At 25.6% G+C, this 13,470-nt stretch overlaps 3 protein-coding genes across 9 annotated transcripts in view; 1 reads left to right on the top strand and 2 right to left on the bottom strand.

The window, feature by feature from the left end:
• The window catches only part of mbo (nuclear pore complex protein Nup88), a 58,162-nt gene extending 54,525 nt beyond the window's left edge, over positions 1-3,637 (top strand). For both annotated transcript variants that reach the window (XM_015321695.2, XM_089175095.1), the window contains 11 exons: positions 471-584; positions 697-886; positions 1,000-1,100; positions 1,183-1,375; positions 1,464-1,624; positions 1,715-1,800; positions 1,890-2,137; positions 2,245-2,355; positions 2,486-2,712; positions 2,793-3,041; positions 3,116-3,637. In XM_015321695.2, the coding sequence (XP_015177181.1) occupies positions 471-584; positions 697-886; positions 1,000-1,100; positions 1,183-1,375; positions 1,464-1,624; positions 1,715-1,800; positions 1,890-2,137; positions 2,245-2,355; positions 2,486-2,712; positions 2,793-3,041; positions 3,116-3,179 (1,744 nt within the window). In that variant the 3' untranslated portion in view covers positions 3,180-3,637. The remainder of the gene's footprint in view (positions 1-470; positions 585-696; positions 887-999; positions 1,101-1,182; positions 1,376-1,463; positions 1,625-1,714; positions 1,801-1,889; positions 2,138-2,244; positions 2,356-2,485; positions 2,713-2,792; positions 3,042-3,115) is intronic.
• A 41-nt stretch (positions 3,638-3,678) lies between these two features.
• Positions 3,679-5,850, bottom strand: LOC107066764 (uncharacterized). Of its 4 annotated transcripts, none has more exons than XM_015321696.2 (5): positions 5,579-5,850; positions 5,313-5,421; positions 4,865-5,212; positions 4,464-4,800; positions 3,679-4,380 (listed from the first exon to the last, which is right to left on the bottom strand). In XM_015321696.2, the coding sequence occupies exons 1-5, from the start codon at positions 5,848-5,850 to the stop codon at positions 3,842-3,844; spliced, it is 1,605 nt and encodes a 534-aa protein (XP_015177182.1). In that variant the 3' UTR covers positions 3,679-3,841. The 4 variants fall into 4 exon arrangements, with proteins under 4 accessions (XP_015177182.1, XP_089031222.1, XP_089031223.1 ...); XM_089175096.1 differs by having other exon boundaries at positions 4,464-4,785; XM_089175097.1 differs by having other exon boundaries at positions 3,679-4,374; positions 4,464-4,785.
• Positions 5,851-5,859: 9 nt separating this feature from the next.
• Positions 5,860-10,890, bottom strand: LOC107066732 (FK506-binding protein 15). 3 transcript variants are annotated; one of them, XM_089175094.1, is made up of 13 exons: positions 10,648-10,889; positions 10,359-10,529; positions 9,715-10,237; positions 9,099-9,305; positions 8,979-9,014; positions 8,724-8,891; positions 8,463-8,645; positions 8,169-8,388; positions 7,773-8,059; positions 7,539-7,664; positions 7,313-7,450; positions 7,143-7,206; positions 5,860-5,999 (listed from the first exon to the last, which is right to left on the bottom strand). In XM_089175094.1, exons 1-13 carry the CDS (start codon positions 10,722-10,724, stop codon positions 5,992-5,994), a joined length of 2,208 nt encoding a protein of 735 aa, XP_089031220.1. In that variant the 5' UTR covers positions 10,725-10,889; the 3' UTR covers positions 5,860-5,991. The 3 variants fall into 3 exon arrangements, 2 of the variants coding, with proteins under 2 accessions (XP_089031220.1, XP_089031218.1); XM_089175092.1 differs by lacking the exon at positions 5,860-5,999 and having other exon boundaries at positions 6,173-7,206; positions 10,648-10,888; XR_016177456.1 differs by lacking the exons at positions 5,860-5,999; positions 7,143-7,206 and having other exon boundaries at positions 7,314-7,450; positions 7,539-7,660; positions 10,648-10,890.
• Positions 10,891-13,470: the final 2,580 nt, after the last annotated feature.

Below are 13,470 nucleotides of genomic sequence, written 5' to 3'. Positions count from 1 at the left end.
GGTGACACCTCATATCCACCGAATTTCTCCCCCCTCCTCCTGCTCCTCCTCCCCAATCCCCATCCCAATTCTCATCCTCATTCTCATCCTCCTCTTTTTCCATTTTCTCTCACAGTCTCCTTCTCCTTCCTTCCTATCTCTCTTCCTGCCATGCCACGAACATTAATAACGAGCGTGGACTAACCATCGTCAACCCCTTGCCAACCCGTTACCTACCATGTCCAGCCACGGAAAGCGAGAGAATAATAATAAAATACATACATACATGAAACGTAAGCTAGGTACCCAACAGACCAAGCAGAGAACTCTACTCAACAAAATTTGTCCCATGGAAAGTACCAACTTTTGTGTACAATCTTCTAACGTGATTTTCTTTACTTTTTCCTTATTTTTTTTTTTTTTTTTTTTTTTGAGAGAGAGATCTTAACTCTCTTTGATTTGTTTACAAAATCATTTATTCCTATTTGCAGGAGTCATTGTTTTGGAGACTTCAGTGCAACTACTGAAATTCGTAAAGCAAGGTGGCATCCTGGATCAACCAATGATTCACATCTTTTGGTTCTTACTTCTGAGAATATCTTTCGGTCAGTTTCTACATGTTTATATCCTATACAATAATTTATAATAATTAATTGTTGTATGATGTAATGAGGTTTCATTAATTGCAATTCAATTTTTTATACACTTATCTTTTAGTTTATACGAATGTGAAATCAATGGTACACCGAAACTTGTCAAAAGTTGGAAAGTAGGACGTACTCCAATGACTAGCACGCGATCTAAAGTACCAAATTTTGCATCACTCGGTGATACGGCTGTAGATTTTGACTTTGCTACCCCAACTTTAAGAAAACCTGAACTTTTTGCTGGTCAAGATATAAATGAAGTAAAATTATGAATACATACACATATCTTTTTTTTTTTTTGTAATAATTATAACAGTAATTTTACTTAAAGAATTATTTGTTTAAATCAATTGTCTTTCAATTATTTTTACAGGCTAAAAATTCCGTCGATTGGAATCAAATTGAATGGCCCATACTTGTGCTTCGTGGAAATGGAGAAGTTCTTATCGTACGAGAAAATGTTCTTTATGATAAGTACGTTTATAAATAAACAAATATTAATTAAATATTATTTTAATTTTATAATATAAATGAATTTATATTTTTTTTTGTTTAGTTCTGACAAGCCTGTAGTTTATGGTTCGTTATCCATGTATCCTGAAACTGATGATAATTATGGAATAGATTCGTGTTCCATAATGTGCATACAAACTACTCCACCGATAGTTGTAATTGCAATGTGTAATGGAAAAATATATCATGCTATATTATTGAAAGAAACACCGGATGAAAACGTGGATGATAAAAAGGTTCCATTGCATTGCATTTTCTTTGATTTGCTTTCTTTTTTTTTTTTTTTTTTTTGAGTATCTATAAAATGTATATTACAATTTGTAGACTTGGTCGCAGTACGGTTCTTCATACAGTTTACATACACCCGACGATGCACTTTATATCTTTGAATGCATCGAAATGGAACTTGGACTATTTTTTACTGACGATGACAAAAAGTACAATTGTCCAATATACGTGCATAACGATAAGGGTAACAAATCCAGGTAATTTCATTTGTTTAATATTTTTTTAATTAAATATACGCGTTTGATTGATTTATTCTAATTCTAAATTAACATTTGTTGATTCACCAGATACTTTTGTTCTCACAATGCTGGAATTCATATGGTTAGTCTACCAATGGTATCACAGTTAGATAATTATATCAATAATATGAATGGTAAAAAACATTGTTTTATCATATTTTAATAAAAATTCTTTTTAATAAACAAATGTATCATTTGCTTGTTAAATATTTGTTATTTTTAGAAAAAATAGAAGATAGTTTTTTACCTTCATTATCAAATGAATCGAGTTCGCATTATTTAATTTGTACAAGAACCAAACATACGGAAATCGACGAGCCCACACCAATTTTAGGATTTGGTTTAATTCAAGAACCATGTGTTCTAATCGCTTTACTTCATACCGGTGATGTCGTTGATCTTTCCGTGATTGATCCACATTACCTTCCACGTGTTGAACTATCTGAACCTGTTGTAACTTCAGCACAGAAGGTAAATTCAATGATATTATCTTTCGGAATTTTTCGTTTCTCTTTTTTCTTCTTCAAATTAAGTGACATTTAAATTACAACAATTACTTACAATTGAATTTGTTAAAGGTGAACAAAGAATCGTTTGACATGTACATTAAAAATTTATTTAAAAATGATACCTCGCAACCAATTACGAAACTTGGAAAACAATCGATGACTTTAAAGGAATGCGTAGAAGTAAGACATTTGTTTTATCTTGTTTTTTTTTCTTCTTCTTCTTCTTCTTCTTCTTAATTACATTTCTAATATTTTTCTTTTTTATTATAAATATATTGAATATAATTTTGTATCTCTTTTTGTTGTTAAGCTTTTGTTCCACGTTACTCAAATATTTCGTCGTCAACATTTCGTACGACAAGACAAAGCTCGTGAAGAAATAAATAAAAAGATACGAGCATTGAAAGCATTGAAAACACATTTGTTAAAAGAAACCGATACTTTGATGGAAACTAAGAAAGAACTTCAACAAACTGCCGAACGTTTGGCTGAACGTTACGAAGATATCAAAGACAAACAAGAAGAATTAGCACGCAGGTAAATTATTAATTATTTAATAACACTGATCACTCTGCAAATCTCAACAACAACAAAAATACAAAATAATTCTACTACAGAGCGGAGGAAGTACTAAGATTGGTAAATTACAAGGAACCTTCAATGAGTCCTAGTGAAAGAGCTGAAGCTGAAGAATTGAAAAGGATGAATGATAAAATTCAAGATTTGCGTGTTAGATTGAAACAATTAAAAAAGAAAGCAAATCAACAATCTGTGTTAATGGAAAATACTGAGATTATTGAAAAACAAAAGGAAATAATATTTAGTAAAAATCAAGTTGAAGCTATTCGAGAAAATTTATCTAAAATGTAAGTACAAAATTCATTGTTTATAATCAAATTATAAATAATATTTTTAATTATTCATTTTCATTTGTTAATAGGACTAAGGATATTAAAAATATGGTAGTCCAAGTAAAGAACCTTGAAGAAGAGGTAGGAATGTAATATTATTAGTAATGGTTACGGTTAATATCATTTTCATGATCAACGTTTATCTGATTAATTCTGTTTTATTGAATAAAATTCACTTTTAAAACAGAAAGAGAGAAAAAAACAAAAAAAAGGTACAGTGGTATGTATGATCGATCCACTTTTAATTTCAAAATAATTTATTAAATGCTATTGTTTTCTTATCTTAAAATTAAAATGATAATAATTATAAACTGCAATAATCAATACTTAAACTTCTAATATCATATATCCACATATTATTTTACAGAAAGATTAAGATTTAAAATTTATACATTGTTTTTTTAACGTTGTGTAATACATCTTCTTATGTAACATCAATATCTTTGATAACGTGTAACGATTAAAGAAAAAAAGAAAAAAACCAAAAGACAAAAAGACATATTTAAATAAAACACTTTGTCTATATAAAAAAAAAAAATAAATAAAATAAAGTATACGTTTAAAGAATTGTATTCATTTTGAAAATATATACTTTGGAGAATTTTCTTTTCCATTATTAAATAAGATATTGTAATCTCTCCTTACTACGTTAACCTGTTGTGCGCTGTTCTAATATCTCTTATATTTTATATCCTAATTAATAAGATCTTACAAAGCTAGTTTTCGTTTGTTTTTTTTGTTTTTGTTTTGAATGGTCAAGGCACAAAAATATAATGAGACACATCATTATCTTCCATTGCTTTAGATTGTAATAATTTAATTTCTAATCTCAATTTTTCCTTCTCCATTTCCTGTTTCTTAAGCTCACTTGCATAACAACTTATTTGTAATTTTAATTTATCTTTCTTAAGCTTTAACATATCAGTCTCATGACGTAACTTTTCCCTTTCCGCTCTAAGAACAGCTAATTGTTCATGCAACAAATGATGATCCGCTGCATTAGTTAATACAACATCAGTGTTACCAATATCTCCTTTCATAACAGTAGCACATTTTGATACATTAGTTTCACTTTCATGACTACTATCAATTTCTGCTTCTACAGAAGTTGCCTCCTTCATAATCCAAATTCTAGAATCTGCACTTTCGTTAAAATCATCGGGTGATTTTGACGTTGAATGGGGTGGTGGTGGTGGTGTTGTTGATGTATTCTGTATTTTATGACTAGGTGATGTAGAGTCTTTTGATATTGTCCCTATATTGTTTGGTGACGTTATAGAATCTATACCTAAAACTGTTTTTAATTCTTAATTTTACATATACAACACAACGATGATATTTTTCAAAATGTGTAAACTTATATTATTAAAAGCATACCTTGAGAACTAGGAGACTGATTATCGTCAACTGTATGTGATAAATGATTACTACAATAAGTATTGAAATCACGTTCATCGACAAAAACTGAACCATCCACATTAACGATAGACTCAACTATTACTGATGGATCACCATCTTCCATTACTAATTCTCCTACTATTTCTCTATTAGTTTCTATTATATCTCCCTCGTTACTTGTTGCCAACAATTTATTATCCGTTGGATCTATTTCATCTACCACTTCTTCTTGTGTCAATTGACCACCATACGAATCATCACCATCGTTTCCTTCGCTTACCTCTAACTCAGGCGACAGTCCCTGAAAAAAAGAATTCTTTATTTTAAATTCTAAGTATGAGAGATGAATTTTTAATCTCATTCGGACAAAATAATCTTACATCTTGACCCCACGGTGACTCTTGTTCTTTCTTTATTTTTTTGATCGTCAATGCAATCTCATCTTCAGATTCCGAACACAATTTCCTTTCCATTTTGGTACGTTGCAGCTTTTCAATATCGTGTATCTTTTTAAACAACTGATAGGCTCTTTCGGGAGTTATTTCTTTCTTTTGTTTATTAGCAGCAGCTATATTAAATAAATCCTTAGAACGTAATATTTTATTGGTACACAAACGGACATACTCTTTCAATCTTTTACGATCTATGTGCAATCGCATAAGATCTTGTACATCTTGTTTGATCTCACCACAAAGCTTTCTCTCTTGTGGCAAATTCTTAAACAATTCCTACAAAATACAAAAATTATTATATTCTCAGTTATTTAAATATTCTCATTTATTTGTTTTTCTTTTTTTTTTTGTATCTAACAGAATAATGTTTATTTACTTCAGAAATTTCGTGATTATGTTCATTATTGACACTAGTTACTTCCAGCTTAGTCCCATCTTTTGACGCTCTAAGCATAATGTGTGCTGGACAATTAGTTCTAATTGATCTAAATACAAAAATAAAATCATATTATTAATTTGTATATATATATATATATATATGGCTATATAAATATATTTATTTATATAAATATCTTTGTATAAAAAAAAGAAAAAATGACAAACATATTATTCTACTAAAGAAAATAGTATTTACAAACTAACTGAGATTGTCTTCTGCCAGCACCACGTGGAAGAAACTTTTGACCACCATAGATACACGCGTATTTGACTGAATAATATTTTAAACGTTCACTAATAGGTCTAGCTGTTTTCATATGTGCACCACTGACAGTTCTACTATCTCTTCTCCAATAATGTACAAGACTGCGTTTAGAGAATTTCTCCAATTTATTTTCCAATTCTTCATAACTATCAAACATCTCCCCCAAACTAAAAGATACATCTTTATCCTCGACAGAACTTGCATCCATCATAACAAAATCCCCAACTAATTAATCTAAGTGATACAGAACATGATTCTTATTATTTTTCCATTGACTTAGAATTAACAATAATTAATTATATTTGATCCCATTATCATCATCATCAGCATCATCATCATCATCTTTCCAAACCTATATTCCTAAATAATGCAAAATGATAATTAAATGAAATTTCTCTTTTGACATTTATATAATTCATATATATATATATATATATATATATATATATATATATATATATATATATATATATATATATATATATATATCATAAATAAATGTCAATGTTAGTTATTTTCTTATCATAAACATAAGGAAGAAAACAGAAACTTAAATAATCATTTTGTTTTGTTTTTATAAAGTGAGGTTATAATTTGTGTTTTAATGTCAATGAAAAATTTGTCATTAGATCGTAAATATGATTATTATATTTATAAAATAATGAAATAAGAAAAAGATGTTGTTTTCTCTTTAATAATTTTTGAGGTTAGGTATAAATATCATTGACGTGGTAGAAGCCACACCACCAATCTAACCGTGAATTCAGACAATTAGAAATTCTTAAGAACCGTCCGAAGAAAAAAACACTAAATGAACGGTTTTTAACATTTAATAAATAAAGTATTTCTGATAATACACAATAGAACAATACTTTTAACACGTGTTTTAATTAATTACTTTTCAAACGTCAATATATTAACGATACTGTTTCTATCAATAATAACACGTACCATCCTTTAGCGCCATTTTTCATCTACAGATATACAACGACCTTCGACAGCGCATCTTTATACACACTGGTCATGTATGCATAGTTGTTTCTTATATTACAGTGTGTATTTTAAAAAGCTTATCATCATTTTATTACAATGAAATATTTTCAACAACAACAACAAAAAAAATTAATTTTATATTATAAATGTATTATTATCAGAGATTTGATTATTTATTAAAAAATTTCTTTTTTTTTTTTTTATATATTACAATTATTTGCAAATGTTATATATCAATTGTTATACTTTATTTTATAAATATATATATATTATTATAATAGAAACAAATAAAAATAAAAAAATAAAAAGAAACAAACAAACAGATAATAATTGTATGAAAAAAAAAAAGGTAACATAATTATATTTAACAACATTTTTTTTAAATATCTTATAGATTAAAAATGTGAAAATAAATTGTAAAAAAAAAAAAGAAAATATTATTCATTTTCTATGGAAGAAATCCATCTCGTCATTAATTAATAAGAATATTATTATCACATTAATAAATACCATTGTCTAATTCATTGTCCATTGGTGGAATAGGCGGTGGTACATTTTCTTCTACTGGTAAAACCTAAAAAAAAAACAAATATTATTTTTCTTCGATGTGTAACAATTTTCAATCAATCAAAAAAAAATTTATTTTGATGATACATTTGTCAAATTAATTAATCTCTTACTAAATTTGGATTGTTTGAAAATTTATTTGATCGTTCATTATTATCTTGATTATTTTTCAATGTATTTTTTGTATCTCTTTCTGATTCAGATTCAGTTTCTAAATTCTTTTCTTCTTGTAATATTTGTAATGTAATGTTCTAAAAAAAAATGAATTAGATTTTTTTAATAACACATTTTAACATCGTACACTTAATTTTGTTTTATTAGAACACAAAATTTCCATACCTTCATTGTATTAAATATAATTTTTCTTATATGTTCCGTGCTGTATGAATCATCTGTAAATGTTGCCCTCAAAATATGATACGTCTTGTTTATAATATATTTTATTTCCTTATTTCTATTTTCTATCTACGAATAAATTTAAATCAAACAATATTATGAATTATTTGTTTATGAATATAAATAAATTATAATCAAATAATAATAATAATAATAATAAAATTGACAAAAATTTACATCAATATTTTTGGAAGATACCGCATTAGTTTCTATCATAGCAGAATCTAACTTTGCATTAAGCTCTGAAACTTTCTTTTTTAATTCTGCATTCTCTTTTTCATATTCTTTTTGAGATTCTTTATATTTTTCTAATTCTATTTGTTTACTATTTAATTCATCATTTTTCTTATTCAATAATACATCTAATGTATTAATTTTATTGTCTAATTCTTTATTAATGAAAGACAAAGATACTTTCTCTTCTTCAAACATCTTAGCTAATTCTGTACTTTTTGTTAACGATTCTGTAAAAACAATTTTTTAAGTTTATTTTTATTTTGTAATAAATAAATAAATAAATAAATAAATAAATAAATAAATAGCAATAAAAATCATCAAATAAATAATAATTACCTTTTAAATTTCTTACTTCATTTTCTACTTCAAACAATTCTTTCTTTAATTTCGATAACTCAGATAATTGTTCACTTTTATAACAATCATCTTTTTGAACATCTGTTGTTTTTAGTAATTCATTGCTTTGCAATGGATTCATAGTTAATAATAATTTCAAAGTATCTTCCATCTTCGTATCTTTCGTTGAAGATGCATTTTGCAATTCTAAATTGTGAAACTAAAAGATATATAATTTAATAACATTTGTATAACTATAATTATACTATCAAGATAATAATATTTTATAATAACCTTATCGAGTACTTTTTGTACATTATCAGCTACTTTAGACATTCCCATTCTGAGTTCAGCATTTGCTATTCTAGTTTCTGACAAAAGCATATTCAAATTTGGATCAATAACAGTAGGTACTGCTTGTGTTAGTGCTTGTGGTTGCAAGGCATACATTTGACCATTCGTTGTTAAATAATTTGACTAAAATATTACAAATGTCAGATAACAATAATTATCAAGAAAAAAAGAAGGATATATATCATTAAAAATGAAATTTACTTGTAATTGTGGATTAGACCACGAAGATGTGAATGTAGTAGCAGGAATTAATGGTTTAGGTACAATGGGATTCGCAGAAGGCACATTATGTTTCGATTTAGCCACTTCATGTGTAACAGGTGGTATTTCTTTCACCGTATGCTTTTTTTGTACTTCTAATGATTCTATCTGAAAATGAACATTTTCTCTTCAGCTTCGATCATCTGACAAGTACTTCGTACAATATTAATCTTATTTGTCATATGACTTCGATACCTTTTTATGACATGGTTTTTTTGGTGGAAAATCATCCTATAAATATATTCATATATATATATGTTTTCATTTTTAATTAAACCAATTGTAAAATATATCAAATCTATTACTAGTAAGTACCTCAGTATCCTCAGAATCTGTAGTTGTTGATGTTTGCATTTTTGGAAGAATTGATTGACCCATTTTAGCCATTCTTGACAATAACAAGGCCTTACCAGAAACTATAGGTTTAGTTAAAGAAAATTGTTCTTCTAATTCTTGTATATCTGTTACCTCTATTTCCATCAATACATCTTTATCTTTTGGAAAACCTGGACCTAAGCTAATCTACAGATAAAACTAATTATTATTGTGCTTTAAGTTTTAATAAAACATCTGATATTTTAAGAACTCATTGTATTCACCGATACAAATCTAAAATTTCTATCATAAAATGAATCCTTTGATTATAAATTAACGTTCATTATTTAAAATTAAAATATCGTATGTGTATACAAAAGAATTTATTTAGAAATATATTCAAGGTTGTTAAGATAAGTTTACTATGAAGATAAACAGAAACTATGATTAATATTAAGAAAGATTAAAAGATTAATTATCAAATATGCTGATAAATTCATAAAAATGAATTTATATTAAATTATTAATGTTGTAAACTCATCTTGGTGAATACTACAAGCTCTTGAAATATTAGATTGATTTTTTTTTTGTTTTCATTGATCAGTTTATAAAATACCTGTTTACTAGAAGGTATAAATAAAATCCTTTTTAATTCTTTACTGATTCCTAGTAGAGATCGTTCCCAACTATCATCCATTGATATATTAACCGTCATTGTTTGAAACAATTCATAATTCACATCAAACAAGTGTACAATATCTGTAGTAATAAAATACTTCAGTGTTACTCTGGATCCTTCCTTAGTTATAACTTCGTCTTTATTAACTGGTGTTAAATTTTGATAAATTACGTTCTCTATTTTATCCTCTTTTGAAAAATATTTAGCAATGGCTAATTCTCTAGCAAATTTTATCGAAGCTTCTTCTTTATCAAATAATATCGACCAATTTTCATTATTGTCATCGTAATACGTAGAATAATTATTTGCTTGTACGGTATATGTAAAGTCACTTTTCACATTAACTACAGAAACATATTCGTATTTAGTTTTATATAGAATTATTTGATATGTCCTTGTAGAAATGTTTCCTGTTAATGCTATTCCAAGTGTACCAGCAGAAATATATTGTCCATTTTGTCTATAGAAAATAAATAAATAAATAATTAATTAATTAATTAATTAATTAATTAATCATAACAAATATATAATAAACATCGCATTAAAATAAAATTCAAATAGATGATTACATTTATACTTACAATTTGTATGCGTGAATTGCTTTAGCTATTATTACTTCTGTTTTAGTGGATAATGGTGTTAAATTTTTATTACGTTTACTGTTAGACTTTTTCTGAGTTGTTTGTTTTGTTACACAAGGTTTGTCTTGATCTTCCGCATGAAAATTTCCAAAAATAGCAGCTAAATTAGATCTAAAAAAAAAAAAGAAAGAGTGGGGATAAATATTTGACATCATTTGACATCATTGTCAAATTATATACATATATATTTAGTATAGGTTAGGTTTCAAATAAAAATCAAATTATTTACCCGCCTCCAGGTGTAAATTCTTCATCTTCAGTTTTCATAATCTTCTCGATATCTATCAAACTATCATCCACACTCATACTTTTATTTTATTTTATTTTTTTTAATATTAACAATTTTATTTCAACTTGTTTTATTTTCAATGAATTTAATTGTAAAATTAAATAAGTACTGTAACGTCCAAGTAATACTTTTGATAATTATAAAAATGATACTATGGCATAACCTTATCGATAAATAATATTACTAGTATTATTAAAAACATCCTAGATGACAGCACAGTTGTCTTTGTACGTCAACTCGTTCTTACACACGCGCATACATTGCGCAACGTGTTCTGCGCAAGCGGTAAAATACGAAACAGTATTGTACACATATAAATAAGATAATAAATAAATTGTCTTTGTACGTCAACTCGTTCTTACATAGTTCTTAACACGCGCATACATTGCGCAACGTGTTCTGCGCAGGCGGTAAAATACTAAACAGTATTGTACACATATAAATAAGATAATAAATAAAATTATATTATATTTTCATAATAGAATAGAAATAATATCTTTTATTGTTAAGAATATATTTAATTAATTAATATTTCATTATATATGTATATATTACATTATATATATATATATAATGTATTATCTTATTTATAAAGTTGTTACGAACAAAGTTCTATCTATAGTTCAAGATAGATAAAGAAAATCTTATAATTTATACAGTATTTAAATATCATAAATGATAATCTTTTAATTCTAATAAAAACTCTATTATTAAATCACAAAATTAATAAAAATTATATTAAAAAAAAACATTCCTAAATGAATATTTTATTTTACTTACTATTATAATAGTCAAAAGTTTAATTTTGTGTAATGATATTTAAATTTTATCGTACGTATTTAATACTCGTTTAAATAAAATAAAAATTGTATTTTACAATTCGTGGAATATTATTATAATAATATTTAGAAATGAAAGAGAGAGAAGGAAGGAGAGAATAATTAGTTAGTTTATCGTGATACTTGAATACGTTTGCATCATACTCATATCAGTAAAAATATTAGTAATACTAATTACCTCAAGTTTACTTGTTTAATTAGTGCATTATTATAAAATTATAGGGAAAAGTATATGCTAACAAAAATATAAAAAAAAACAACATAATCAAAGTGCAATATAGTTGATATAATTTAACATTGACGAGAATGTTTTATCCGTAAGATAAGTTTCGAAAAGTTTGATTATCATCTATCGATTATTCTCTTATCATTAAATTTACAATAAAATAATAATTATTTGTTATCGCTAAAAATAATATTACATAAAATATATATATATATATATATATATATATATATATATATATATATATATATATATAAAAATATCTGGATCGATATCATTTGGTTTTAAGTTAATTGAAAATGCCTGCTGGTGTTTAGAATGAAATTCAGCATTCTTAAGATAATATATTTATTATTATTTTTTTTTTGTAATTTTCAATAAAATTATCATTACAAAATTATTATATCTAATAATTAAACTATCTGATTATAAAGATTACATTTTTTTAAATTCAATTAAAATTAATTTTAATATATTTTATCGATGTACGAATTTAAAAAGAAATACAAATTAACTTACAATTGTTATTAAATGTTAAATCGCAATTATAGTTCTTAATAAATAAGAAAATCAATATTTTGTTTAATTGTTTTCTTCAATAATCATTCGAATTCTAAGAAAACACTTAAGAAAGTTATAACACAACACTTCTAAGTACAATTATTGTTATGTGTATGTTCACCAACAAATGATACAATGTTATATCATAGAATGAAAATTATTGCGTCGTTAAATTCCTCCTCCAATCATTTCTCCATTTATAAATAAATAAAGAAACAGAAAAAGGAAAAAGAAAATATTCATATATATATATATAGTATTTCGAACTATTATCGATACAAAACTAAAAAAAAAAATTCAGTTTTTTACAAGGGGATTAACAAACAAGTGTGTAAACAAATCAAATAAACGTTATGACTAATCGCGTGAACGTTCTACTTTGTGTGTGTGTGTGTGTGTGTGTGTGTATAACTGTAAATAGTAAAAATGATTATTCATTGCAATTGCAATTGCAATTTTCGTAGTATTTTTTTTTAAATATTTCTTTTTTTTTAAGTAAGCTATCTTGACATACAATTGTTTGTTCCATTAATAATGATTAATTTCTTTTTCATAATAATCTAATCTACGTTAAAAGATACGCTTAACTGTAAGTAAAATGAACAAAGAAATGGACAACAACAAAAAGAACAACAAAAAATTCACGTGAATTATATTTACATTATCACGATAATAACAAAAAAAAAAAAACTATCATCAATGCAAGTGTACATCATTTAAAAATAAATTATATTTTCATGTATATTTTATTTAAAAAAAAAAAAAAAAGAAAAAGGTATGTGTGGAGACAAAATAAAAATTCAAAAGTCCCGGTAATCGTTTTTTTTTTTTTTTTTTTTATCGAGATTACATTATTAAAGTTGATTGATTTTTTTTTTCTTTTTTTTTTATACACATATTTGTATAATAGGTGTACATACTTTTACAATAATTGAAGGTAACATAATTGGTTTGTATTTATTTTTCCTCTCTGTGGAATATTTTTTGCTAATGTGAAATCTTTTTTTTATGTTAAACTATTACAAATGACTTGTTATTTTTATCAAATTGATGTATATTTTTAATCAAAAAAAAAAAAAAAGTGATCTCATTTTTTATATTTCAATATAAGTACAAATATATATAATTAAAATATAA

The sequence above is a fragment of the Polistes dominula genome, unplaced genomic scaffold (genome assembly GCF_049000335.1).
Source record: "Polistes dominula isolate Pdom_NZ unplaced genomic scaffold, Pdom_raw_medaka contig_78, whole genome shotgun sequence".
Classification (NCBI taxonomy): Eukaryota; Metazoa; Arthropoda; class Insecta; order Hymenoptera; family Vespidae; genus Polistes; species Polistes dominula.
Note: the sequence above shows the minus strand (reverse complement) of the source record. Positions and strands in the feature narration are given on the sequence as shown.